The sequence below is a fragment of the Jaculus jaculus genome, chromosome 8 (genome assembly GCF_020740685.1).
Source record: "Jaculus jaculus isolate mJacJac1 chromosome 8, mJacJac1.mat.Y.cur, whole genome shotgun sequence".
Lineage (NCBI taxonomy): Eukaryota > Metazoa > Chordata > Mammalia > Rodentia > Dipodidae > Jaculus > Jaculus jaculus.
This window is the reverse complement of record NC_059109.1, coordinates 74,475,037-74,502,993: the sequence shown is the minus strand read 5'-3', so window position 1 is coordinate 74,502,993 and position 27,957 is coordinate 74,475,037. Positions and strand designations below refer to the sequence as shown.

Below are 27,957 nucleotides of genomic sequence, written 5' to 3'. Positions count from 1 at the left end.
GGCTCCCCCGCGCCATGGAGCCGGGCCGCGGCGGCCTCGAGACCGTGGGCAAGTTCGAGTTCTCCCGCAAAGACCTGATCGGGCATGGCGCCTTCGCGGTGGTCTTCAAGGGGCGCCACCGCGAGGTAGGTGAAGCTCCCGTGAGGCCTGCCTGGCGGGGCCATAGTCCTTAACTCTAGCTTACGATTCCAGCCCGGACCCAACCCCATGATCCTGTATCCTGAACTCTGAAGAACCCTGTTCAGGACCCGAGCCTCGAAAACCCATTTGTTACTCTAGTCTTAACAAACCTCTCCACCCCAGCCTAGGACTTGTGTTTGGGGTCCTAGCCCTGGAAACTCAGTCTAGACTTGGGAACCTAGTCTGGAACCCCACCTAGATCACAGGCCCTGTCAAGAGCCGTGTCTGCTTGCCTCGGTACCTCCATTTCAGGCCCTTGGTGTGTCCCCAACCTGAGACAACTGGAGGTCCCAGGTCTGAAGGTCCATGTTTGGTTTTCAGAAGCACGACCTGGAGGTCGCCGTCAAGTGTATTAACAAGAAGAACCTCGCCAAGTCCCAGACACTACTGGGGAAGGAAATCAAAATCCTCAAGGTGAGCCAGGACCTGGAGCGACAGGGAGATGGTGGGCCACCTCACTCACCCTCACTTACGAGAAACTTGGATTTGTGTCCTAGGAACTAAAGCATGAAAACATCGTGGCGTTGTATGACTTCCAGGTAAGACCATGGGCAGATACTGCAGGTGGTGGTATGTGTGCCATGAGGAAGGGTAATGTCACCCTTACAGGTGATCCTGGGACTACAGGCCCTCGGTGGCCCACTGTTGGTGCTCCTGGTGGGCAGTGGATAACTTCAGGTTAGTGTGTGGTGTAGGAGGAGGTGGTGTCTGGCCTGCCCAGTTCCGAAGTCCTACAAGGCTCCTGAGACCCCATCTCTGGACCAGGTCTGGTCCAGTTTCTCCTGGGTTTTGGGCTCATAGTTTGTTCTGTTGTCTGAAAGAGAAGGGGGCCACAAGCCCTCCTGGTGGATCCCCTCAGGGGTTCTGTTGCTCTGTTCATGTATGATCTGGGGTCAGCATAGCCTAGCACTGGGTGACCAACCCTTTCCTCTTGTGTCTGACCTAGTGACCCTAACAGCCTAATGTCCTAGGCAGGCCCACCTGTCTGGGCTGGAGAGTTTGTTGACATTGCTCCAGTGGCCTGGCATTGGCCAGTCTCCTGCGTCAGAGGCTGGGAGGGGGAGGGGCTGCCGGAGGTTCCTTCTAGCCTCCTGTTGGGACTGGGCCTGCTGTACCCTACTACCGATGAAGTCTCTTCAGGACCTCACCCCAAACTGGCAAGCCAGCAGGTCTCTACATTGCTCCCCAGTGCTCTGAGCCCATCAGTGGTAGGTGCTGGAGGTCCTGGGGTCCTGGATGCCCAGAGTGGGGACCAGGAACCCAAGGTGCTGCTTTGCCAGGCCAAATGCTGACTAATGGTTTTGAAATCTGTTTACTGGGGCCACACCAGCCCTGGCTGAGGGAAGTTCCCAGCGGTTGCTGTGTTTTGGTAGCCTCCTCCCTCTCCCTCTCTTGCCCTCCCTCCTCCCCTTTCAGCTTTGCTGTGGCCTTGGGGTCTGTGACACGTCATGAGGTGACATGTGGGTAGGGCCTGTGTCCAGTGTGGCAGTACCTGGAAACCACTGGAGACATTGTGTTCTAGGTCCGGGAGGCTGCCCTTCCTGCTGCCTGTTTTCCTTCCTCTACCTTGTCCTATCTCTCTTTCTTCGACTCTTCTCCCTACCCTCCTCCACACCACCACAGCCTATGTACTTGTGGAATCCAGGGCAGATGGACAGCCTTGACATGCACAGGGATAGACCGGACACTCACTACCCCATGATCCCCTCAAGGCTCCTGCAGTCCCCTGCCTAGGCATTTTAAGGGTTGGCACTCTGGGACTGGACAGATAGTGGTTTGGGTACATTGCATACTTAGAATATGCTCCCCCTCTGATTTTCTTGTTCTACCCCATCCAGTTGGGCCACACACCTGACTGGGCATTTGCCACTTCCTCCAGTTGTTGGCAAGGCTGTGACTTCCTCTGCCCAGAGGATATGCTGAGAAATACCAGCTTGAGCGCTGCTAAGTCCAGGTCCCTTCTTCCCACAGTGTGAGGGTCATTGCCCTGTATACTTGACATTTTTGTTAGTGTTTGACACAGGGCCAGAAAAAGATAGGCCTTTGAAAATGAGTGGGGATGGGGAGATAGCTCAGTTGGTAAAGCGCCTGTCTTGTAAGTATGAGGACATGAGTTTGATCCCTGGACTCATGCATGTAAAAATGCAAGGAGTAATTCATACCTGTGACCCAGGCTTTAGAATGAGACAGGCAGATCTCTGGAGCTCACCAGTTAGGTAGTCTAGCCTATTTGGAGAGTTCTGTCCACTAAGAGACACTGTCTCAAAAGTGGTGGAACCCTGGCACGGTGGTGCAAACCTTTAATCTCAGCACTTGGGGAGGCCAAGGTAGTAGTATCTCCAAGGTGGGAGGAGGTAGGAGGATGGCTGGCCATGAGCTCGAGGCTACCTTGGGACTATATAGTGATTCCAGGTCAGCTTGAGCTAGAGCGAGCGAGACCCTACCTTAGAATAACAACCCCCCCCCCAAAGAAAAAAGAATTAAAAAAGATTACCTTCCATCCCTATGCAGGTGGAGCCCTACTGTCTTCTGTTGGGATGGTTTCTGGGTCACTATAAACAGAAGTTCTTTCTTCTCCACCACACTACTCCCCTCATGTTTTTTGTTTGTTCATTTTGTTTTGTTTTTCATTTGAGAACATGTCTTACTTGGAGAAGAGTGGAACTTCTGTTTGCTGTCACATACCACACCACTTTCCATATCAGAATTATACCTGGTTCCCTGCTAGAGTGGCCACCTGCAGGGTCAGTGGTTCTAAGCCAGGCTGCAAGAGAAATGGTCACCTGGGCCATATATGCTGACCTGCATATGCTGTTGTGTGTGTGGACTGCTATCCTATCAAGACCACAGGTTTAGATGTAGAGGGAAGTGTATTCTCTGGTTTTTGCTGTGTTGGTGGTTGTGGAGGTTATTTTTTGGTTTTTAAAATATTTATTTGAGAGAGAGAAAGAGGCAGTTAGGTAGGGCATTTTGGGTGCCCCAGGGCCTCCAGCTACCTCAAATGAACTTCAGACACATGCATTTCCTTGAGCATCTGGCTTACATGGGTCCTGGGGAATTGAACCTGGGTCCTTAGGCTTTGCAGGCAAGCGCCTTAACTGTAAAGCCATCTCTGCAGCCCTGTGGTAGCTACGTATGTCCATGTGGTACCTATGACATGATCATCCATGGTTCACTTAACCAACTTCGTCCTGAAGGACGCAGGCTATTCTAGGATTCTGGCAAGTCAAGATGTGGTCGTGTTTGTCTTTGGGCTCTTTGGCTGCACTGGAGTTGTAGGATGGATTCCTAGAAGTCAGAGCCCTGGGCAAAGGCATGTGTGTTGTATAGTCTGGGTGGCTGCTGCCAGTTGCCTTCCAGAAAGGCAATGCCAGTGGTCGCTTGGCAGCCAACTCCTGCAGTTGTATGCAGGTTGGCTTGACTTAGTGGTTAGACATGGACATGGTTGCACCAGTGGTTGTTTCCATGTTCTGAGTGGGACCCAGTAGCTTCTGAATGGTGGAAGTGGAAATGCCTCCTACTCTGGTATGTTTCCAGCATGATCTTAGTCTTTTTCTTCCTGAGGCTGGATGGGTTTATGAAGTTAGTCACCTGGGCCTGAGTCCTGGCTCTGTTGTGAGACCTGGGGCAAGTGTTCTTATCACTAAGGGATCTGTAATTATGATGGCAACTTGACTCTTACATCTGTGCCTGCTTGGTATTGAGTGCAGTATAAATGTTATTGACATGTAGGAACTCTCTATATTAAAGGAAACCAGTTCTTATGTGATAGGTTGCAAATTGTCCCCCCCACCTCATTTCTTTTTGTTTGCTTTTTGTTTGACAGTCTCTATAGTCCAGACTAGCTTGGGACTCAGTATGAAGTACAAGTTGGCTTCAAACTCCCAGCAATTGTCCTGTCTTAACCACCAAGTGCTAGGATTACAGGCATGTACCTTTATCCCCTTTTTATCTTGATTTTTTGGTTTGAGACAGGGTCTTACTATGTAGCTCAGGCTGGCCCCAGACCTGGGATAATTCCTACCTTAGTCCCCTGATTATTATAATTATAGGTTTGTACCACCACACCCATTTTATTAGCTACTCTTCTCCTTGTGTGACATACCTGACAGGAGCAAATCAAATCCACAAAGATCTACCCCGTGTACCTTCTCTGTCAGCCATGCCTCCTGACCCAGGTGTTCCAGATCCCCAGCTCCTACCCTCTGCTTGTGTTCAAGCCTGTGGGGCATGTTTTACATTCAGTTCCATTCCTCCTCTTTTCTTGGTGATGCTGGGGGCTTGTAGCAGACAGCTTCAGGTTCGCTGAGATGAACTTCCAGGCCAGGCACAGTTACAGAGGAAGGAATTTATTGAAGCTTACAGATACTGGGGAAGTTCCATAATGGCAGAAGCTGGCCTGCTTTCACAGGATCAAACAGAGAAGCACAAGCCTAAAAGTGAAAAGCCACATGGCACACCACACTTCAGGAACTCCAGCTAGGCACACTTTACATGTTTTGGATTGAAATCTGAAACCCACCATCACACCTTAAGATCCACCCAGTGACATTCTACCTCCAGCCAGGTGGCTGCAGATGCAAACTACAAACTAATAAAACACTGAATATATTGGGGGCCATCTATTCAAACTACCACAAGGTTGAACCCAGGACCTTGAGCATGTCAAACTGCTCTTTTAAGTCCACCCCAGTCTGTTTGGCAGCGAGGCACTTGGCCTTCATTAAGGGTGGGTGTGTGCTTTTAGCCTAATTTGCCTAGACTGGTTCTCACCCTGGGAGAGCAGGCAGTCCCAGAATCAGGATACTGGGCTGTGAACATAGGCCCAGTGCTTACCAGTGTCCCTGCCTTAGTGGTGGTGACCCCCTGGAGGCCAGTACATGTTCTGGCTTTTCCTTGCAACCTGGTTCCTTGCCAGGCTACCAGGTGACTCACCTGGATCTTGCAGACCTACCTATCCTGAGTCCCCTGCTGCCCAAGGCTTGGGCCCAGAAGGGCACAGTAGAAACTATTGATCTGGGCCTGTGATGGGGGCTTGGCTGCAGTGCCTTCCCAAACTAGATGAGGCAAGGCTGGTCATAGGAACCCTGTTGGCTGTGTAGCCCCTCCCTCCCCAGGGTCCAGGCAGGTCTGCACATTGTGTTTTATCATGTTTTTTTTTTTTTTTCCCCCCTTGGTTCTGCTGTTTATCTTCATTTGGCTTCCTGCCTCCCTCAACCTCCTTAGGTCTGGGATTACAAGTACCATGTTTGGCTTGCTTTTTTTTTTTTTTTTTTCCATTTATTTATTTATTTGAGAGTGGCAGAGAGAGAAAGACAGAGAGAGGGAGGGAGGGAGAGAGAATGGGCACGCCAGGGCCTCCAGCCACTGCAAACAAACTCCAGATGCATGCGCCCCCTTGTGTATCTGGCTAACATGGGTCCTGGGGAATGGAGCCTCGAACCGGGGTTCTTAGGCTTTACAGGCAAGCACTTAACAGCTAAGCTATCTCTCCAGCCCTATTTAGATATTTTTTAGGTAGGGTCTCGCTCTAGCCCAGGCTGACCTGAAATTCTCTATATAGTATCAGGTTGGTCTCAAACTCATGGTGATCTTCCTACCTCTGCCTTCCAAATGCTGGGATTATAAAGGTGTGTACCACCACACCTGGCTCTCATTGTTTATTTTCCCCCAGTCAGGGTAGTTGGTCCCTGATGTGCCAGGGGTGGGGGGGGGCACACGTATGTCCATTTGTAGTTATGCATGAAAAGTCTGATTCCCCCTCCCCTCCAAGGTAGGGTCTCACTCTAGCCTAGGCTGACCTGAAATTCACTATGTAGTCTCAAAGTGGCCTCGAACTCATGGTGATCCTCCTACCCCTGCCTTCTGAGTGCTGGGATTAAAGGCGTGCACCACCACACCCAGCTCCTTTTAAACTTATAAATAACAAAAGCATGGAGGGTGCAAAAAGCCCATGATGAAATGGGTGACAAAGCTGGTGGAGATGTAGGAGATGTGCCCCATGAGCCATCCCACCTTTCCTCCTTGCTCTTTGGTGTCATGAGTTGAACGCCTGTATGTCTTGCCTGTGAGCTTTATGGAAGTGGATTGTCAACCCTTCCATTTGGTGGAAGGGTACTCTGTTGCTGTGGGAAACAGGAGTCCCTTTTCCCAGGTTTTGTGGTATTATGGGGGAGATGTCTGGTGGCATTGTTGCTGTGGATGGATTTCAGAAGTGAGTGGTCGGCTCTGGGGAGGAATGTGAGGAGTTAGCTACTTGAGGGCACTATCTCCGAGTTCCTCCACACTGGCTATGTCCTTGTATTTCTGGGGTTTCTCAGGGGTCTGGCCATCCGCCTTGCCACATTTGGTGAAAAGCACTGGTCTCAGGGACTTGCCTGGGTGCCCTGGTGCCAGATTCCTGAATAGGCCAGCCTGGACCCAGGAGAAGTAACAATGGGAGGCTATGGATGGGGGAGGGTCTTCCTTCTCTCCTGAGCTGTGTGGGCTGGCCTCCCATCCTTTTTGGGAGCTGTCCATAAAATTCCAGCATCTGGGCTGGGCTTAGCTGTTAAGGCGCTTGACAGCAAAGTCAAAGGGCACAGTTTTGGTTCTACAGTATTCAGGTAAAGTCAGATGCACAAGTTTGTGCATGCATCTGGAATTCGTTTGTAGTGGCTAGAGGCCCTGTTGCAACCATTCTTTCTCTGCCTCTTTCTCTCAAATAAATATAATAAATAAAATATTTAAAAAATAGTATCTGCCATGGCCTTGCCATCTTCTGCAGCCCAGAATGTTGGCGCCTGAGGAGTTATGTGGATCAGGGTTCTTGCCTGTCTGCCTATCTGCTTGCCAGATCCAGCTTGGGATCACCAGACTAGAGTGAGGCTGGCAGAGGGTGGGGAGCTGGGATCCTATTAAACAAAGCATATCACTGTTGGGGTGGGGCAGCCTCCTACGTGCCTGGCTGCCCGTGCAGCTGCCCAAGACACTAACCTCTGGGGAGTAACCAGCTAAGGCTAGGCCCATCCCCAAGGATGCTAATTCTGTGTTCCTTCTGGAAGGTTTTGTTTCATCTTTGTGAGCCTTCATGCACAGGGAGGGAAAAACCCAAAACAGGTCTGGTCTACCTTCTGTGATTGGCCCCACTGGCTAACCTTTGCCCTGTTGAGGGCCTGGCACGTTCCCCATCAGGGCTCAGCCACCTCCCTGCCACCTCTGGTGGGTTGGGCTTCTGAAAACCTGCTCCTGAGCATACACTATACCTGCCAGGACCTTAGTGTTTTGGGTTATTTGTTAGGTAGACAGTCTTGACTCTTGAGGTTTCTGAGGGTCTGGCCAGTTTTCCCTATTCTTCCTGACTCCCAGAGCTTATAAAACCCAAATTGGGCTGAGCAGAGGCTGGGCAGATAAGTTTGTAGTCTGTCTTCTTCTGGGTGAACTCTTGGTGGACAGGGTAGCTGTAGCCACTGAGGCTGTACACTGGCCTTTTACTGCCTCTCCCTTCCTCCTCCCCCCACCAGAGAGCCACTTCCTAGAGGATAGTAATGTTGGGGGAAGATTGGGGACAGGCCTAGGTGGGCTATATCCTTTGGAATGTTCCCCACTGGGTGCCCAGAAGTTCTGTGGGCTTTGTGGTTTGGGCCTTGCTCCTCATCCCTGTGAGACTGGAGGAAGCATGGCTCTACTCTCCCAGGTGGGCATTGCAGTTCTAGACAGCAACTGGCTGTGTTGGCACAGGCTGGGAGATGGAGGATGGCATTTGAGCTTGCCTGCCTGGGTGGGCCCTGCCACTTGTAGTGCTGGGTGTGTCTCCTGGCATCAGCTTGATCATTTGTGAAATGCACTGGGGAGCATTCTAGGCCTGTCCTGCTGACTGCTGTGGGGCCCCAGGAGAAGCAGTTGGCATTGTGAAGAGCAGACCAGGGAGGATTTACTGGGGCGTAGCTCCTGACAGGAACTGATAGTGCTCTCACTTCAGGCGGAGAGTGTGGTGTGGGATACCACCTGCATGCTACATGCTGGGGTAGACTCCATCCATTCCTGCAGCCCCTCTGAGTACATTTTCAGGATTGTATTCTGGGAAAGGCTATGCGGGGCCCTGGCCAGAGACAGTGTGTGTATGGGTGCCAGTCTGTAGCATGAAGGACCTTTAGTCTTTGGGCAGCAGCTTTGCAGGAGGTGGCTTATTTCTGCATGTCTCCTAGACCTGCCCTCTATCCTTACCACTGTCTTGACTGAATGGGTAAGTTTTGGGCCAGTCATATTCCAAAGAGAAGTATCAGTGATGAGGAGAGAGGTCTGGGTCCCATCTGTCACCCTCTGGCTGTATCTGTCTCAGAGCAAGTGGCCCATCAGCCTTGATTGCCCAGGCTATTTCTAGGTCTTTATCTCTGTCACCTCCTGCTCTTCCCTAGCCCCTCTGCTGGCTTTTGCCCCTGACAGGTTGAAGAAGCTGTCCCTCTGTCCTACCCCTACTTCCTCCATTTTGGTTGACTGTACTCCTCCTAGTCTTAGGTCCTCTGAGCTTGGCCCCAGCAGCCCAGTGTGACTAGGGATTCTGCAGCAGTACTTGCCTCAGAGTTATCTCTTCCTTGCAGCTGGCCTAGAAGGTGAAAGCTGGAGGTGGGACCAGGCCAGGGCTCCCTGGTTTCTCACCTGCGGTGGAGCAGGCAAGATTTCAGGCAGGGACTTGAGTCTTGAGATGCACAGGTCCTAGGCAGTCCAGACCTTCTTGTATGGTTGGCTGCCTTGCCAGGCTGCACCCTGCCTGTGGAAATTTTGGAGCAAAGGTAGCACCTGAGGCGGCACAGCCTGGTTTGGCCATCCTGACCACACCCCTTAGTTTTTACTTCCCCTTTGGTACAGCTCTGGTGGCACAAGGATGGTGGCTTCTCACAGTAACTGAGACTGACAATCACTACAGGTGCCACTCAGATGCTTTGTGCCTGTCCCCACTAGGGGTATGCAGGCCCCTGTATATACAGTTATGTACCCTTAGGGGTACATACAGACATTGACCTTAGGGGCTGGGAGGCAGAGCAGGGGCAAGCATCCTTGGTACCTGAAGGCATGCTTGGGAATTGGGGCTGACTCTGAGGCAGGTAGCTGCTGGCCATTATTAAGGGGATTGAGAACCAGCACTTATCTGCCCTCATCTTGACACCAGCCTCTTTTTTTTTTTTTTTTTTGAGAAGTTCCCTTCCCCCTCTAGGAGTAGGTTCTTCCTGTTGTAAGAGCTTCAGGGCATGCCATTTGTCTTCCCCCTCTGTAGCTGGAATTGCTGTGAAGTCAGGTGTGGATTTTCCAGTGTTTAGGGACAGGATGGGGGGCGGTTGCTTCCTGCTGCAGGCTGTAGGAGGGGGCTTTTCTTCCTGTGGCTGCTTAGCTGGCAGGGCCCCCATGGATTTAAGGAAGATGCCTCCAGACAGAATCTCGGGCGTCTAGACCCAACCTAACAGGTTTGACACCCTGGGTCCCAGGTTCCTTGTCCAGGAAACATGTGAAGGTTAGTGTCTGTAAGAGCTAGAGATGTGCTTTGGGAGGCATCTGTTGAGAATCTGGCACCATCAGTTGGGTGCTCTGCCTGTATTAGTCTGGGCAGCCATTGGGGACACTTGCTCAGACAAACATACCAGGTGTCAGGTAAGGATCTGTTGGTGCTGAGGTCTAAGCAGAAAGCTGGCCTGGTCCTGCAGGCAGGAGGGCGGAGGCCCTAATGCCTCGGGATGAGGAGAGTCATCCTTAGCTGCTGGGGCTCCACAAGATGGGGTCTGGCCAGCTGGAGGCCTCCTGGCTACTGACTCAGCCTGGTAGCTCCAACCCATAATCTGTTGTGGATTCCAGAGCTGGGAGCTGGACAGTTCCTGGGACTAAGGGTCAAAGCCAGCTCCCCTTGGCCTAGAGTCATAGGCAGTGGGCCATGCACTTCCGGTCAACCTTTCCCCTTCCCAGAAGCTGGTAAAGATCCCGAGGCTTGAGGTCCAAGTTCCAGCCTTAAGTTGCCCTTGCTTTTGTTACTCAGGCCTACAGATGGACACGAAGCATCCAGCACCCATCTCCATAGCCCACATGGCTTTAGGTGTCCTGTCTTGAACCTACTGATAGTCTTGAGTGCCAGGACACTTAAGCCTGGCTGTGTCCAGTCTTTCTGAAGCCCTGTGGGTTAATGGCATGTCAAAGGAATCTGTGGTCACTCCCTGTATATCTAGATGGCACATCAGGCATGTCTTATCTCACAACCTTTTCTGTCTTGCAGGAAATGGCCAATTCTGTCTACCTGGTCATGGAGGTGAGTTTTGGGCAGGGTCAGTATTAGAATGAGGTAGACTTTTGTCACCTGGGGCCAGGGTAAGGACAGGGCCCAGAGTGAGGGACACTGGGGCTGGGGGTCAGGCACATACACCATTGACAATCTTTTTTGTCTGTTTTGTTTTTTGAGGTAGGGTCCCACTCTAGTGCAGGCTGACCTAGAATTAACTCTGTATTCTCAGGGTGCCCTCAAACTCAAGGCAATCCTCCTACCTCTGCCTCCCAAGTGCTGGGATTAAAGGCATGTGCCACCACCATGCTAGGCTATCATTGACATTCTTAGTTAGGATTGTAGGGATTCCTGGAATGGAGAGGCCCAAAGGCCCAGGGAATAAGTATAGGAGTCCAGGAAGGGCTGGGGAGTTGTTCCTGGTCATTCTCTGATGGTATGCTATTGGTCTTTTGCAGTACTGTAATGGTGGGGACCTGGCTGACTACCTGCACAGTGAGTAGGCACCGTTCAGCTGGGTACTTTGCCAGTCCAGGAGGTGGTCACATCCAGCTGCCCTATGCATGGTTGTAGCATTGATCATTCTTTTTTTGGAGGGGGCTCAGGGGGGTTGAGGTAGGGTCTTGCTCTAGCCAAGGCTTACTTGCCATCCATGATGTAGCCTAAGGTGGCCTCAAACTCACAGCAATCCTCCGAACCTCTGCCTCCTGAGTGCTGGAATTAAAGGCATACTCCACCATACCTGGCTTCAGATTCTTTTTTGTTTGTTTGTTTTGCGAGATAGGGTCTCACTCTAGTCCAGGTTGACCTGGAGTTCACTATGTAATCTCAAGGTGGCCTCAAACTCAGGCAATCTTCCTACGTCTGCCTCCTGGGTGCTGGGGTTAAAAAAGCATGCACCACCATGCCCAGCCCCAGATACTTTTTATCATCTGTCTGACTTCAGCTATTAATGGAGTACCTCCCACATGCTGTTTGCAGAATAGTCGAGCTCTGCTTTTCTGGTGTCAGGGAGGGCAGGGTTGACAGAACTTGGAAGCCATGTGGGTACGTTTGATTGTTGTGAAGTGCAGAAGAAGCCCTACCATCAGAGATCTTGCCTTCTGGCTCAGGCCTCCTTGTAGGGTGGGAACACTAGGAGCCTGAGTTCCTCCTAGAAGCCCACCACCTGATAGCACACTCCAGAGAGAGACAGACTTAATGAGTGCATTGTTTTCATTTCTTGGGACTTTCCCATGTGCTGTGACACTGGGCACGTACCTAGGCCAGGGACATGATTGCTTGTGACTGAGCCATCAGGGCCCATGCAGACTGGCTAGGGTTGGTCTGTATTACCTTTTTTTTTCTTTTTTTATCGAGGTAGGGTCTCACTCTAGCCCAGCCTGACCTGGAATTCACTATGGAGTCTCAGGATGGCCTCGAACTCATGGCAATCCTCATACCTCTGCCTCCCAAGTGCTAGGATTAAAGGCATGCGCCACCACGCCCGGTGGTCTGTATTACCTCAAATGAGGGGCAGCTATGGGGGAGGATGGTGGTGGCTCCAAGGCTCCTGGACCTGTGTTTAGTGGCTGGTCAGCTTACTGTCTGGATAGGCTCATGTGGCTGAGTTGTGCTGTGTTTGTCCAGTATTTGCTTTTGTCTCCTAGGGCAGCTACACTGCCTTCTGGACCCATGAACTTTAGTGTTAGGAAGTTCTAGCCAGTTTCCAGGCTCCACAGGTGTTAGCTTGGCCCTAGGCCAGCCTCAAGCAGCATCTGCCTGCAGGGGAGGGAAGGGTGAGGAAGTCTCAGTGCTTGTTTGCAGGACTGGTCAGCAGCATTGAGTGTCTGGGAGGTGCTCACAGGGTCCTTGTTGCATGTGTGTATCTAAGCCACCAGCTTGGACCTCTCTGGCTACTCACCTTCTGGGTAACTGGGCTGGAGTGAACTAATTTTCTGGATTAAAAAAAGAAGCTGTGTTGGGGGGAGGGGGTCGGGGAGGGTTGAAGGGGGGAAGCCGTTTGTGCTCCTCCAGATACAAAATGGCCTGAATATCCATGAACTCACGGTGTCTGACACTACCTACACAAGACCATCATACTAGGAGGAAAAGATGATGACATCAGAATAAGAGACTGATTGGGTGGGGGAGGGGATATGATGGAGAGTAAAGTTTCAAAGGGGAAAGTAGGGGGAGGGTGGGAATTACCATAGGATATTGTTTACAATCATGGAAGTTGTCAATAAAAAATTAATTAAAAAAAAGGTAGAAGCCGGGCGTGGTGGTGCACGCCTTTCATCCCAGCACTTGGGAGGCAGATGTAGGAGGATTGCCATGAGTTCAAGGCCACCCTTAGACTAACATAGTGAATTCCAGGTCAGCCTGGACTAGAGTGAGACTCTACCTAAAAAAAAAAAAAAAAAAGGTAGAAACAGCCGGGTGTGGTAGCACAGACCTTTAATCCCAGCACTCAGGAGGCAGAGGTAGGAGGATCACTGTAAATTCGAGCCACTGCAGGATTGCTTAGTAAATTCCAGGTCAGGCTGAGCTAGAGTGAAACCCTACCTTGTGAAACAAAACAACAAAAAAACCTAAACAAAAACAGAAAAACCCCCACAAAACTGGGACTTGGGTCTGGATTTTAGTCTGAGTTGTTTGGTCTGTGTTGGGGTATATATTTGCAAGAGTATGCCTGTCTCTTAAGGTATGCAGGCCTAGGTGTCCCTGCCTGTCAGGCCCTGGATGGGTAGTTGTCACCACACTTTTTCCATGGGGGCCAGAGCACCAGTAAGCACCTCCACCGATTGGCTGGTCATCTGTTATCTTTGCATCTGTCCCTGAGCCATTGCTGATGAGGCCTAGGCATTTGTTTGGCCCTGGGCACAGAGAACTTGGCCCGGCCTGTAGGTCATCTGTCTGGCCACTCTTTGGAGGCCACCATAGACCACGAAGCAGGTGGGTTATCCCAGAATGAGAGGCTGGGCCTGGTGCTTGTCTAAGAGTGAGGAAGAGGAGCTGGAGAGATGCCTTAGTGGTTAAGGTGCTTGCCTGCAAAGCCTAACGACTTGGGTTAGATTCCCTAGTAACCATGTAAAATCAGATGCACAAAGTGGCACATGCCTCTGGAGTTGATTTGCAGTGGCTGGAGGTCCTGGCACGCCTGTTCTCTATCCTTCCCTGCCACCCTACCTCCCTTACAATTAAATAAATAAAACTATTTTTTAAAAAAGAATGAGGCTGGGCATGGTAGTACTCGCCTTTAATTTCAACACACAAATTGCAGTTGAGTTCAAGACCAAGAACACCCAGAGACTACATATTGAATTCCAGGTCAGCCTGTGCTAGAGTGAGACCCTACCTCAAAAAACCAAAAAAAAAAAAAAAAAAAAAAAAAAAGGAAGAATCCTGTCAGGAGAATTGAGTTAGCAGTTTGGGGTGGCATGGAGAGTTACAACTGAGGGGCATATAGAAAGTAGAGTCCTTGTAGAATAGTGCCTGAGTCCCACTCTTGTTACAGCCATGCGCACGCTGAGTGAAGATACTGTCAGGCTGTTTCTGCAGCAGATTGCTGGTGCAATGCAGCTGCTGCACAGCAAGGGCATCATCCATCGTGACCTGAAGCCCCAGAACATCTTGCTGTCCAATCCTGGGGGCCGTCGCGCCAACCCCAGTAACATTCGAGTCAAGATTGGTGAGGCCTATTACTACAGAGGCTCCCTGGGGGACTGCAGCAGGGGTGCTTGTCCACTGCTAACCCCTGCTGAGGCTTTCTTGATCCATCTCTTTCCTGCAGCTGACTTTGGTTTTGCAAGATACCTCCAAAGCAACATGATGGCAGCCACACTGTGCGGCTCTCCCATGTACATGGTTTGTGCCTACCCATGGTCCAGGGCCACCTTCATTGATACCAGCAAACCTGAGTAGGGCCGAACTTAGCCCCTCACTAGAAGCCCCTAGCGAGCAGGGGTGTCAGCTCCTACTCTAGAGTTGATCCCCTCCTGTGGCCTTGTTTTGGGTAACAGCCATGTTAGTGGTACTATTTTGTTATGTGTGTACTGGTTGGTTTGTGCTTGGGTAGAGTGTATTGGTTGCCTGATATCATTGACTCACAGTGTTGACTTTGCTAAGATAATCTCTGATTGGCTAGTACCTGTTAGGGCTCATTGCTCCCTTGCATGTCTATTCTACACAGTTGGCTAACCTGAGTTCTGATGCCCTGCAGGCCCCTGAAGTCATCATGTCCCAACACTATGATGGGAAGGCTGACCTGTGGAGCATTGGCACCATTGTCTACCAGTGTCTAACTGGAAAGGCTCCATTCCAGGTGAGTGGGCCTTCTGGCCCTGGAGGGAGGGCCTCAAATTATGAGCCTTGGATAAGTGAATCCCCACAACCCTGGAGATTAAAAATAGTATTCCCAGCAGAACTGCCAGGTGGGAAATCAGTTTGAAGTTATAGTGCTGGTATTGGACAGGGGTGGCCTTTATGTAGCCTCTAGCTGACAGCTCATAACAGGAGCTCCCTGTGGGAATCACTTTGAGGTTATGGGTGCTGGGCTTGGACAGGGGTGGCCTTCATGTAGACTTTAGATGAAGCTCCTGATATACCTTCCCTGTGGCTCACTGAAGGGCAATGTTTCCTTAGTAGCAGTCCTGTAGCCTGTGGTCCCACCAAGCTCCCTCCGCCATCTAGATGCCTGCCACTTAGGCACTTCCCAACTGGAAGAGTGCCTCTTAACTGGGATAAGGTTGTACCCCCTCAGGTCACCTCTGTTTTTACCCCATCAGAGGTCACATAGATATGCTGGGTCCAGTCTTCTGACTGTTGCCCACCCTCATTCTGAATCATAGCTGTGAACCTGAGCATAGGTACATCCTATCTGGAGGGCTGTGTGTGTGTGTGACCTGGCAGGGCAGAGCTGGGGTGCTTGGGGCAACCCTAAGCTGACATGGCTCCCAGAAAAGCCCACACTGACTGCTCAGGACAGGGACTTCCCTGTCACTGGGATGTTGTTAACTTGTGTGTTTCTCAGCTCTGCAAAATCCATTCTCAGTGGAAGATGGTACCAAGCTCTTCGGATTCATGTAGCATTGCAGCCAGCCCTGCCTGGGCAGAGACTGTAGTGATTATCTGTGGCCTACCTGTTGCCCTGTTGTTACTCCTCATTGGGCACATGTGGGCATGACATGAGCTGACCAGTGGTCCTGGCTGAGGCTCAGACTGTGGTAGAGCTGAGTTGGTTAAGAATAGTACATGTCAGGATTGTATGTGAGCTAGCTTTCACATGGTCCTCTTCCCACAGGCCAGTAGCCCTCAGGACCTGCGCCTGTTCTATGAGAAGAACAAGACTCTGGTCCCCGTGTAAGCATCCCTCCACTTCCTTGGGCAGGTCCACCCTGGCACCACATGAGCCCCAGCTCAGCCTTGTCTTCTCTTGTTCCCAGCATCCCCCGGGAGACATCAGCCCCTCTGCGGCAGCTGCTCCTGGCTCTGCTGCAGCGCAATCATAAGGACCGCATGGATTTTGGTGAGTGGTAGCCGCATGGTCTCTGGTAGCATTTGTTTCCCCTCTGCTTGGGCGTGGGAATTGCCTTTGGCATGAGTGAGTTCCCCAGTTCCTGTGGGCCCTATCACTTGCCAGTCTTCGAGGCTACAGTACAACTGTAGGCTCTTCCCCTAGTAGTAGCAAGGTCCAGAGACCAACATCTGGGGTGTGGTGGAGGCATCCTGTGTGGCCTTGACTTTGTGCTTAGGTGGCTAGGGCATGGCTTTGACACCTAGGGCCCTGGGGTCAGGATGTTGGGTCTGAGTGAGGCTCCCTGAGAATTTGCCCCTATACTCACAGATGAATTCTTCCACCACCCTTTCCTGGATGCAAGTGCCTCCATCAAGAAGTGTGAGTCCACTGGGGGGTCCAGGACACATGACATGCTCTTTCAGGTCTGTAGGTGCTATATGCTGCCCTTAGGTGCTGGGTAGAGGGGCACAAGCAACACTTTAAGAAGATGGGGGTACCAAAGACTTTGGCACAGCTGGAGGTGCCAGTGCAGAATGGTGTCTGCCTCATGCCAGCTGTTTGTGACAATGGTGATGGCAGCTGTGATGGGAAATGTGGAGTGCTGACACAAATCATAGTCTTAGTGGGGTTGGCCAGGTCTGACCTGACCTAAGCTGTCGGGGTAGTTCTGCTGAGCAGTCAGGCAGTGTCAGAGTGTGAACCAGTCTGTACTCTGATCTACGTTCCTCTCACAGCCCCACCTGTGCCCGTGCCCTCATATCCAAGCTCGGGGTCCGGCAGCAGCTCCAGCAGCAGCTCTGCGTCCCACCTGGCCTCTCCACCGGTATGTCCCCTGCCTCTGTTTCTTAGTTGGTCATCACTGGACACTGAAGCATGCTTCTGCAAAAGCAGGTGTGGCCCAGGTCTGAGTCTCAGATGTCTCAAGGGTTTGGTAGAAACATGTAGCTTGTGTGTCTAGGGGCTGCCGCCTTTCATCCCAGTACATGCCTATGTGGGGCTGGAGCTCCTTCGGAGCTGGTTCTGAAAGTGATGACCTATAATGTCTGTATCTGGCTCTGGCTCAGTTCCATGAGCTCTGACTGATTAGGTGACGTTTTGTGACCTCTGTCCATTGGCAAAGGATGGCTATGCTGTGCTCATCATGTTAGAAGGCTGGCCCACAGTAGAGTTGCCCCTGTAGTTAGTGTCAACTGCTCTGAGGTTATGGACTGGGATTTTGCATGGCACCTGCTGGATACTAATGGATTCCGGATGGGGCTTCTTTAAGGGAACAACTCCACATCACTTTATGCAGAAATGGAGAAGCATGATGCAGAAGGGTGGGCTGTGGCATTGCCCCAGATGAGGTTCTTTATGATATGCTGGAAGCCACAGAACCCCAAGCAGTGTGTGTATATGAGGGAAAGTTCTGCTATGTTGGAGGAAGTGGCTAAGCCCTTTTTTATTCAACATCAGGAGCCCAGGGCATCACTGTAGCACCACATTCCTTGAAGAGAGATAGATTATCTTTAGACATAACTCACCAGCCTTTCTCTATTCTGTAGTCCCTAGGGGAGATGCCACAGTTGCAGAAGACACTTACCTCCCCAGCTGACACTGCTGGCTTCCTTCAGGGCTCCCGGGACTCAGGTGGCAGCAGCAAAGACTCCTGTGACACGGATGATTTTGTCATGGTCCCAGCACAGTTTTCAGGTCAGGCCCACTACATAGGCAAATAGCACTACAATGTTTGTTGGGAGATGTGTGGGAGTTGTGTCAGATAACCAACCGTGTGTGCACATGCATGTGAACATGGAGTCATCTGTGTGCATGAGCACAGGGTCCAGACCTGTCTTCCCTTTGGGTAGTTGGGTTGGGTTTTTGGAGCCCCAGTACCAGCCCAGCTTTTTGGGAATGCTGTCTTAGCCACAGGATATGCCTGGAGATAAGTCTTTGCACCCAGGTTCCTAGGTGAAAGAAGACAGGAGATATGCAAAATCCAGGTAGAGTGTATGCAGTGCACTCAGAGGCTCTGTCTGCTTCAGGCCTGGATGGTGTAGACCCTACACTCCACAAAGTGACCACACATGAGTGATTAACTGCCCTGCTTGAACCATACCCTCTGGGGAGAAAAGGGACATGGGACAGAGTGCATGGAGCCAGTCTGGTTGGGAGGGTCCAGAAGGGTTGAGGACACCTTCTCCAGATACTTTCTTCTCTACAGGTGACCTAGTAGCTGAGGTGGCCAAGCCTCCACCTGACAGTCTGCTGTGTAGCGGGTGAGCCCTCAGCTCTGCCCAGGGAGAAAGAGGGCTTCAGGAATGGCCAGCACCAGCTTTCCTCGTCCAGTTTTGGCCTGGAATGAGGCCCTTTGGGAAAGACAGAAGCCACTAGGCTAGGCTTCATGAAGGTCAGGGTGAGGGAGGTCTGGGGTATGGGAGTATCAGTGTAAAAGTGCCTGCCTGTTTCTCTTGCCACTAGGAGCTCACTGGTAGCCTCTGCTGGCCTGGAGAGCCATGGCCGCACCCCATCTCCCTCTCCCACCTGCAGCAGCTCTCCCAGCCCCTCGAGGTGAGCAAGGATGGGGCATCCTTGGCAGGGTCTGCTGTGTCCGGAAGCCTGGTGTTGATCTGACTGGCCAGAGAGAAGCACTAATGAGTTGTTCAGTGTCTTAGTTGGTGAAGAGACCAAATGAGGACCCTGCCTGTTTTCCTACATGGCCTACTTCAGGGTGGGGTGTTGTCAACAGCACTATCTGGAGACCACATGGCCATAGTGTGGGTGCAGTATGAAAGCCAGCTCTTTTCAAGTCTGGCTAGGGCCAGATTGTTGTGTGCCTTAAGGTGCATAGTGCTGGACTTCCCAGCATTTTCCATGGCCATCCTATCCCTTCACAGTCGAGTTGGCCCCTTCTCCAGCAGCAAGTATGGTGCTTCGGTCCCCATTCCCGTCCCCACGCAGGTACACAACTACCAGCGCATTGAGCAGAACCTGCAGTCACCTGCCCAGCATCAGACAGTGCGGTGAGTGTTCTCTGGCTCAAACAAGAGCTTCACCATGCTGAACACTTGTCATAGACTATCCTGTGGATAGTTATACAGGATCTAGAGGGTTTTTTGTTGTTGTTATTTTGAGGTAGGGTCTCATTCTAGCACAGGCTGACCTGGGACTCACTCTGTAGTTCCAGGCTGGCTTGGACTTCAAAATAGTCAGAGGTAGCCTTCCAAGTGCTGGAATGCAGGGGTTAAAGGCGTATTCCACACCCAGTTGAATTTTTTTTTTTTTTTTTTTGAGGTAGGGTCTTGCTCTAGCCTATGCTGACCTGGAATGCACTATGTAGTCTCAGGGTGGCCTTGAAATTAAGGTGATCCTCTTACCTCTGCCTTCTGAGTGCTGGGATTAAAGACGTGCACCATCATGCCCAGCTGAGATCTAGAGTTCTATTTTTTTTTCTTTTATTATTTTTTCAAGGTAAGGCTTTGGTCTAGCTAGCCCAGACTGACCTGGAATTCACTATGTAGTCTCAGGGTCTTACGGTAGCCTTGAAATCATGGCCATCCTCCTACCTTTGCCTCCCAGGTGCTGAGATTAAAGGCGTCTGCCACCACGCCTGGCTCTTAAATTTTTTTCTTTTATTTTTATTTATTTATTTGAGAGAAGGAAGGAGAGTGAGAAAGAGAGAGAAAGAGAATTGGCATGCCAGGGCTTCTAGCCACTGCAAACGAACTCCAGATACATGCACCCCTTGTGCATCTGGCTTACGTGGGTCCTGGGGAATCGAACCTGGGTTCTTTGGCTTTATAGACAAGTGCTTTAACTGCTAAGCAATCTCCTGCCCAAATTTATTTTATTTTATTTATTTGAAAGTGGGGGCAGGAAATGAAAATGGGTGCACCAGGGCCTCTAGCTAATATAAATGAGCTCTAGATGCATGTACCACCTGGGTACAAAGGAATCGAACCTGGGTCCTTAGTCTTCTCTAGCAAATGCCTTAACTGTTAAGCCATTTCTTTAGCTTTTGTTCTTTACATAATGACTGGGGCTCATGAGTTCACAAAGCTAAAGCTATAGTTCAGTGTTGGGCACTTGGCTAGTATGTTCATTGTTCAAGACCATGGATTCAACCCCCAGCTGCAGAAAAAAAAGGCTAAACACTGAAATAAGTCACTAGGGCAGGAGAGCACCTTTCCTGTCAGGCACAGAAGTCAGATCAGCTTAGCAATTGGAGGGACTATGAGCAGCGGATGAGGGAGTAATGATACTGGGAAGTCAGTACTGCAGTATAGCAAGGGAGTTGTTAAGTAACAACATGGTGGCCCTCACTGGGTGTAGCACATGGTGAGGTCTTATCTGTCCCTACCTTGTCTGCAGGTCCTCTGCCATCCGAAGGTCAGGTAGCACTAGCCCCCTAGGTTTTGCCAGAACCAGTCCATCACCCCCATCCCACGCTGATGGAGCCATCTTGACCAGGAAGTTGTCTTTGGGTGGTGGCCGGCCCTACACACCTTCTCCCCAAGGTGAGTTTGAGTGGGGACTGCTGAGCACACAGCCTCTGGTCTAGTATGCCCCACCCTCAGGGAAATGCATACTGAGGATAGAGGTGGGGTATGGAGACGTCTCCCGCCCCCCCCCCCCCAGTTTGTCCTGATATAATCTGGGATCCCTTTTCCTCCCAGTGGGAACCATACCCGAACGACCCAGCTGGAGCAGGGTACCGTCTCCACAAGGAGCAGAGATGAGAGCTGGCAAGTCTCCACGTCCAGGTACATTGAACACATAGCCCTGTGTCTGAGAGCTGTTATGGCTCCGCAGTTACAAGTAGAAACTACAAAATGCCAAGAAACTGATTTGTTTAGCACAAACCTGTCAGTTACTTTCCAGTGGTGCCTCTTAGCTCACACAGTCTGTTGCTCCCCATAGCTGAGCCCTTCTGTGCCTCTGACCTTGGAGACCCTGGCAGGGCTTAGTGGGGAGGCACTGAGTATGCTGAGTTTCAGGTCCACGGAGTGGCTGCCCTAGGGATCTTTAGTAGGGTGGTGGTTTGTTTGGTCTGTTTTCCAATATGCTTGACCGAGAGACCAAGGTTATTGCAGTGGGGCCTGTCCCTGTCCACAGGCTCCTCTGTGCCTGAGCACTCCCCACGCATCACTGGGCTGGGCTACCGCCTACACAGTGCCCCCAACTTGTCCGACCTTCACATCGTGCGCCCCAAACTGCCCAAGCCCCCGACGGATCCCCTGGGAGCTGCCTTCAGTCCACCCCAGGCCAGTACACCCCAGCCATGTCCAGGGATGCAGCCTTGCCGGCCACTTCGCGGTTCACCCAAGCTGCCTGAATTCCTGCAGCGGAGCCCCCTGCCTCCCATTCTGGGCTCACCCACGAAGGTAATGGCCAGGCTAACTTCTGGGGGTCATGGAGCTTTAGGGGTAGAGGAGTTGGAAATGACCAGGTCCCTGTGTGCTGTAGCCACCAGCTTGATTCTGATTCAGGCCAGGGAAGACGGGCTGGGAGGTCAAGAGGAGCTGGCTCCAAGGCCCAAGCTGCCAGCCCTGATGCCTGCACATTTCCCTCCATATGGCCTTACAAAACAAGGACTCCTGACTTGGTCCACAACTCTGTGGCCTGACCTCTTGTAGCTGGAGCTTGGGCCCCATGTCCTCTTTGCTTGACTGTGGCTGTTCCTCTGTGGGAATGTGGTATTCACAACAGTGTATGGGCCTGGTTTGAGTGTAGTAAGAATGGAGTCTCAGGCCAGACATAGTACAGGCCTGTAAGCCCCAGCCAGGAGGTTATGAATGTTGACACTAGCCTAGGCGACACAGTGAGATAGCCCAGTGTATATATATATATGTATGTAAACTGCAGATTACTATCTCAAAGAGATTCTTTGCTTTATTTTCTCTGTTGCAAAAAGGGGCTCCAAATAGCAGTTGCTGCTTTGTGTTAGAAGGGCCTGTGTGCATGTTGTGTGTATGCATACTCAAGAGTTGGCCTTGAGGGTGCACTGCCTTATTGGTCCCATGCCCACCCTCTGCACTATATTCACGTGCTGCCAGGCCAGTGGACATTATCAGTGCCACTTTTCCCTTCTAGGCTGGGCCCTCATTTGACTTCCCCAAGGCCCCCAGCTCCCAGAACCTGCTGACTCTATTGGCACGGCAGGGTGTAGTGATGACACCCCCTCGTAACCGCACACTGCCTGACCTCTCAGAGGCAGGGCCTTTCCAGGGACAGCAGCTGGGCTCTGGCCTGCGGTCTGCTGATGACAACAGGGGTCCCTTTGGCCGGTAAGTAGTATGGGAGAACTGTCCTGCCTTTGGCATTTGACCCAACACTGTCTTCTGCTGCTGTGGCTATCCTGTATCATGGGCATTGGGAACTTGGGGTCCAGCCTCAGTTGCCCTATCTGTAAGATGGAGTGAGCTAGAGGGCCAGTGAGCTGCTTATGCCTGAGCTGGAGCAAGTAAGAGTGGAGTCTAGACTGCTGAGCCCAGAGTCTTCCCTTGCTGCTGCACTCTCCCCTCCTTCCAGGTCCTTTAGCACCAGCCGCCTCACAGACCTCCTGCTTAAGGCTGCATTCGGGACACAGGCTTCAGACTCAGGCAGCACAGATAGCCTGCAGGAGAAGCCCATGGAGATTGGTATGTACCCTGGTCAGGCAGGGAACTAGGAGGGAGGTGGGCTTCAACTCAGCCTAGTTCAGGCCCTGAGCGCATCCTTCCTGTAGCACCCTCTGCTGGCTTTGGAGGGAACCTGCACCCGGGAGTTCGAGCTGCTGGGGCCAGCAGCCCTGCACCCGTGGTGTTCACTGTGGGCTCCCCACCCAGTGGGACCACGCCACCCCAGGGTCCCCGCACCAGGATGTTCTCAGGTAAGTGTCCTGTGGGGTGGAAGGAACATCCTAGTTTTGGTGTTTCATTTAGCTTAGGGCCAGGCAAAGTAACCTTCTCCCAAGGCCGGGATGCTTACCTTGATGTCCACTGGCCCTATAAAACCAAACTAAAACCTAGTGTGATGGTGCACACCTTTAATCCCAGCACTGGGGAGGCAGAGGTAGGAGGATCACTGAGTTTGAGGCAAGGCTGGGACTACAGAGAATTCAGAACTGCCTGGGCTACAGTGAGACCTTACCTTCAAAAAGACCTTCCCCTCCCAAAGTAAGTAAGATAAAATGGAATAAATAAACAAAACTAAACTATAGGCTGGAAGTCTTGGGCTCCAGCACAGACACAGGGTGGGAGTCCTGCTACCTCTGCACTGGGGCCAGTGACTGCCTTGTCTTCTTCCCCCATATCTACGTTCCCTAGCAGTTCCCCTCCTCCTGCATCCACATGTTTTCCCCTCCCTTCCTGCATCCACATGTTTTCTGTCACCCTTTCTAGGCAGATGTGGGTCCAATTACTGTGGAGCCCAGACCACTCTAGGGTGGGATCCCAGGGTTGTCTCTTTTGGGCATTGTTTCATCAGGATGATGCAAACCATCCTGATCTGGGGGGTGGAGTCTTGGAAGCCTGGGGATTACAGGTTGAGAAGCAGGACATGGCTGCCCATCCCTTACCAGTGCCTACCCACAGTGGGCTCCTCCAGCTCCTTGGGCTCTGCTGGTTCTTCTTCTGCCCGCCATCTGGTGCCTGGGCCTTGCAGTGAGGCTCCTGAGCTCAGTGTTCCAAGCCACTGCTGCAGCTTTGCTGACCCCCTTGCTGCCAATATGGAGGGAGGAGTGACCTTTGAGGCTCCTGACCTCCCTGAAGAAACCCTCATGGAGGTAAGGCTGACTGGAATACAGTATTGGTGGCTCCTCTGGCTTACATGCTTGTGCTTTGGTGGGGCGGGGGGGATGCATGCCTCTCTGGCAGATCGACCTTTTCCCTGCCCTGCTATTAGCATCCTCTGGCCCTGCCTGGGCCCTGACCTCTGATGCTCCCCAGCAAGAGCACACGGAGACCCTGCACAGTCTGCGCTTCACACTTGCATTCGTGCAGCAAGTTCTGGAGATTGCAACTCTGAAGGGCAGTGCCAGTGAGGCAGCTGGGGTGCCTGAGTACCAGCTTCAGGAGAGCATTGTGGCTGACCAGATCAGCCAGCTGAGCCGCGAGTGGGGGTAGGTGTCACCTGCCTGATGGGAGGGTAGCAGCTGGGTGTCCTTGACTCTTACCTGCCTGCTGTCCTCCAGCTTCGCAGAGCAGCTGGTGCTCTACCTGAAAGTGGCGGAGCTGCTGTCCTCAGGCCTACAAACAGCCATTGACCAGATACGAGCTGGCAAGCTCTGCTTGTCATCCACTGTGAAGCAGGGTAAGGGTTATGGGTTTGTGGAGGGGGTATCAGGTTTGAGAGAGGCAAGGCAAACTGGGAGAGAAGGGAGATGAGGTCATGTGGTCAGCTCAGGCCAGGCCAGAGAGCAGCTGAGAGGGCAAGTATACTGTACTTGGCCTTCTGCTCAGAGCACAGAGGACATGTGTTTAATTGGGACAGAGAGTCATTTGGGACATGACTTGGAGCTTTTTGCACAGGGCTGGGGAAAGCTCCTCCCATAATGTGTGCTCCCCAGCCCCCAAGGAGTGTGGCCTATTGCAGCGCTGAGCTACTGTGTCCACATAGTCCTCTTGTGGGCCTGAGCTAACTGATGCCCACCTCCCCAACATCCCCTCTACCCCAGTGGTGCGCAGGTTGAATGAGCTGTACAAGGCCAGTGTGATGTCCTGTCAGGGCCTCAGCCTGCGGCTGCAGCGCTTTTTCGTGGATAAGCAGCGACTGCTGGATGGTATCCATAGTGTCACCGCTGAACGGCTCATCCTCAGCCATGCAGTGCAAATGGTATGGGGCAGGCTTTAGGGGAGGCTCTGGGGGGCTTTTGGACAGTAGTATCTGGAGGTTTCTAGAGTTAGGTATGATGCCCTACCCAGCAAGTTGTAGGCTTTCCTTGTGAGCCGGCCTAGTGACGTGTTGCTTCACAGTTTCTCAGCACAAATGATGTCCAAGCCATGCCCTTCCTTCCCTGAGGCTCAGTTTCCCCAGCTTACACAAAAGAACCTGGTCTTAAGCCTCTTGGCAGGTCAGCTTCACACTCCCTGCTTTGCAGGAGGCAGTAACCCTATTTTGAGAACTCACACATTTAATTACACTAAGGAGATGCCTGAGGGCAAGCAAGTCCCTCCCCACCACCACCCCTTTTAGCCTCTGGCAGTAGTGACCATCAGCTACTGGTTGGTTTGATTGTCAACAGAAGTTGTAGGACTGACTGAGTGGGTTCTCTGTCACATTGCCAGCAGTGCCACTCTGACTCTTGGGATGGGGTTAATGGCAGTGGTCACAACATAGGTAAGCAGTTCACCTGACTCTTTACAGTATTACCAGCCATAATTCCCCATCTACCCCTTGGTGCAAGTGTTGGTCTAACTCTGCTCGTGTTCACTATGGGATAGCAGTCTCTGGGCCACCCACCTTGTAAGGTGTGCTGAGTGCCCACAGCCACAATGGCATCAGGCCTTGCCCAGTTCTATTCTCACCTGCAGGTGCAGTCGGCTGCTCTGGATGAGATGTTCCAGCACCATGAGAGCTGTGTGCCACGCTATCACAAGGCCCTGCTGCTGCTGGAGGGGCTCCAGCAAACGCTCACAGACCAGGCTGACATTGAGAACATTGCCAAATGTGAGAACCCATTTATAGCAGCCTGTTTCAGGGATGGGGTTATGGCCTCCTGCTTCATGCAATCTCCTTGGCCTTGTGCTTCCTCCCCTGTAGGCAAGCTGTGCATTGAGCGGAGACTGTCAGCTCTGCTGAGTGGCGTGTGTCCCTGATTGCTTGTCCACCTCCTGTGCCCTGGGAGCTGGACCCCATGCAACCATGTGGGGTGGTATCTGAGTACAGGCTGGACCATCTGCTTCGAAATGGATCTGATGGTGCTGAGCCCGCTGCCCTCAGGAGCTGGCAGGGATGCTGCATGGCTGGAGATGTGGCATTGGGAGACTGCTATTCTTTGCTAGCAGATGGACTGACTACAGGATAACAGGGACAGCTCCCTGGCCACCAAGGCAAGAATGTCTGAACTTGTCCTTTCCAGCTGCCTCTCTCAGCAAGCATGGTAGCAAGAGGTGGCAGGCAGGCAAGTGTGGGAACCTACCACTTGTGAGACACATTGCAGCCCTGAGGACAGGCAGGGCCCTGAGACTCTTGCTTTCTAAAGTCTGCAAGCCAAAGCGAGCTTTTCATCATGGCTCACTTGCCCTGTTGCTTGTCCAGGAAAAAGAGGTGTGGCCTTTTGGCTTCCCCATCTCTCTAGGAACTTCTCCCTCTGAGGCCACCCACCCAGCTTTGTAAGTCACCAGAGCACTTTATAGACAGAGACTGGAAAACCTGGACTGGCATTTGTGGCTGGGAACCTGCCTCCCATTCCTGGCTTTTGCCTTCTGAGTTGTGCAGACACAGACCATGTGTATGTGTATAAATAGCCCAATGTACGCTACCGCCTGTGTCTTGTTCTTGAGAGGAAGGCAACAGGCTTTCTTCCCAGGGAGACACAGTTCTCATGTTCAGTTGTTCTTTAAAGGACAGTCAGTATGAAGCACCAAGCTGTTGTAATGTTTCACACTTTGCTCCTAAAATGTGTCTTATTTCTTCTGCAGCTCACGTTTTCTTTAAAGAAGGAAACTTAGGTGTTTAAGAAGTTACTTTGGAACGTTGAAGGTGGGTGGGACATTGTCATGAATGCAGTGTTGAAGAGGATGGCACCAGCTGTGGGTTTTGGGTAGGATGATGCTGCCTCCTGCAGTGCTTATGTGAGAGTATGTGGGTGGTTGTCCCCCTCTGCCCTGCCCTGTTGGGTAGCAGAATGGGCAGTGCCCAGTTGCCATCCCTCACATGTGTTGGGCAGACAAGGATGAATTTTTGTGCAACAGGCAAAATAACATAAGCGACTCCCACCCTGCCCGTTGAGCTTTCTTTCCCATTAGTCTGACTCCTACACAGTGACTGTGAGGTCTGTCTTCCAGGTTCCAGGGTAGGATAAGCTGGACATTTGCTTAGCTTCCCTTGCTTGTCAGCTTCTGCCTTGGCTCAGCTCTGCCCATGCCCACTTCATATCCCTGAGTGTCCATGGGCAGATGTGGGTCTGAGGGTCTCCCACTAGGGTTCAGGGTAATATGCCACAGACACATAATCAAGTGGGATTTTCTTATAATACTTGAAATGTTGCCACTGTTTTTGGATGTATGAGAAAGATTACTAAGACTAGTTTCCTCTCTCCCCACACCTTCCCTTGCGCATGTAACATGTATTTATTGCTTTGTGGCTGACTGGATCCAGAGCCACTAGGGAGGCTGGTTCAGGATGGCCTTTGCCTAGTTCCTGGTCCCTCCTGGCTCGTGTGTGTGTGTGTGTGCGTGCGTGCGTGCGTGCGTGTGTGTGTGTACGTATGTATGTCTGTGTGTGTGTTGAGCCAAACCCGTTCTCTGAGGTAGAGCTCAGCACTGTCAATTTGAAATGAATTTTGTGTGAGTCACTCTTGGCATTTCACTGTCTTATCAGTTAAAGGAAATAAACATTTGAAATATTGATGTGGTGTCACTGCTCATCCTGGTTGGCTTGCCACTGTCTTTTTGGTCCTGTTCATTTCCTCACCCAGACTTGAGATTTGTCTGTTCAGGGTGTCCTATTTCCCTCAGATGAGGTGAGGAGCCCCATAAGGCTTCAGATAGCTGAGAGCAAACTCCAGGGTGGTTCAGAGACAGCTGATTAGACTTAGTGGGTGTACCAGGAAGTCAGTCTTGTCAGGTCAGAGGGGACCCAGAGTGGGTGATTGTGTTTTGCCATCTGCTGACACCAGCTTTTGGTTCTTGGGAAGTGTACCAGGAGGGAATTTTGGCATTGTGGACCTCCCGTTGTGATGAGAACATTTCACAAGCTCTATTTTCATGCTCCCCATCTCCTATATACTTTTTCAGGAGACACAGTCTTGAACTCATACTCAAATACTCTAATGTAGCCTGAGCTGAGTGCATAGCTGGGACTTTAGGGGCATGCCACCACACTGTTTATCTTCCTTGGTTTTACTTGTGGCCCT

General features: G+C 51.6%; 1 protein-coding gene across 1 annotated transcript; it reads left to right on the top strand.

Annotated features, from left to right (window-relative positions):
- Ulk1 (unc-51 like autophagy activating kinase 1) lies at nucleotides 1–27,449 on the top strand. The gene is made up of 28 exons (XM_004668890.2): nucleotides 1–125; nucleotides 502–594; nucleotides 678–719; nucleotides 10,418–10,450; nucleotides 10,879–10,915; nucleotides 13,920–14,093; nucleotides 14,196–14,269; nucleotides 14,625–14,726; nucleotides 15,705–15,763; nucleotides 15,847–15,929; nucleotides 16,248–16,298; nucleotides 16,655–16,743; nucleotides 17,465–17,612; nucleotides 18,124–18,178; nucleotides 18,381–18,470; nucleotides 18,797–18,922; nucleotides 20,271–20,416; nucleotides 20,576–20,662; nucleotides 21,015–21,283; nucleotides 21,993–22,186; nucleotides 22,431–22,540; nucleotides 22,627–22,770; nucleotides 23,474–23,664; nucleotides 23,828–24,000; nucleotides 24,073–24,191; nucleotides 24,556–24,713; nucleotides 25,412–25,547; nucleotides 25,641–27,449. Exons 1-28 carry the CDS (start codon nucleotides 15–17, stop codon nucleotides 25,694–25,696), a joined length of 3,150 nt encoding a protein of 1,049 aa, XP_004668947.1. The 5' UTR covers nucleotides 1–14; the 3' UTR covers nucleotides 25,697–27,449.
- Nucleotides 27,450–27,957: the final 508 nt, after the last annotated feature.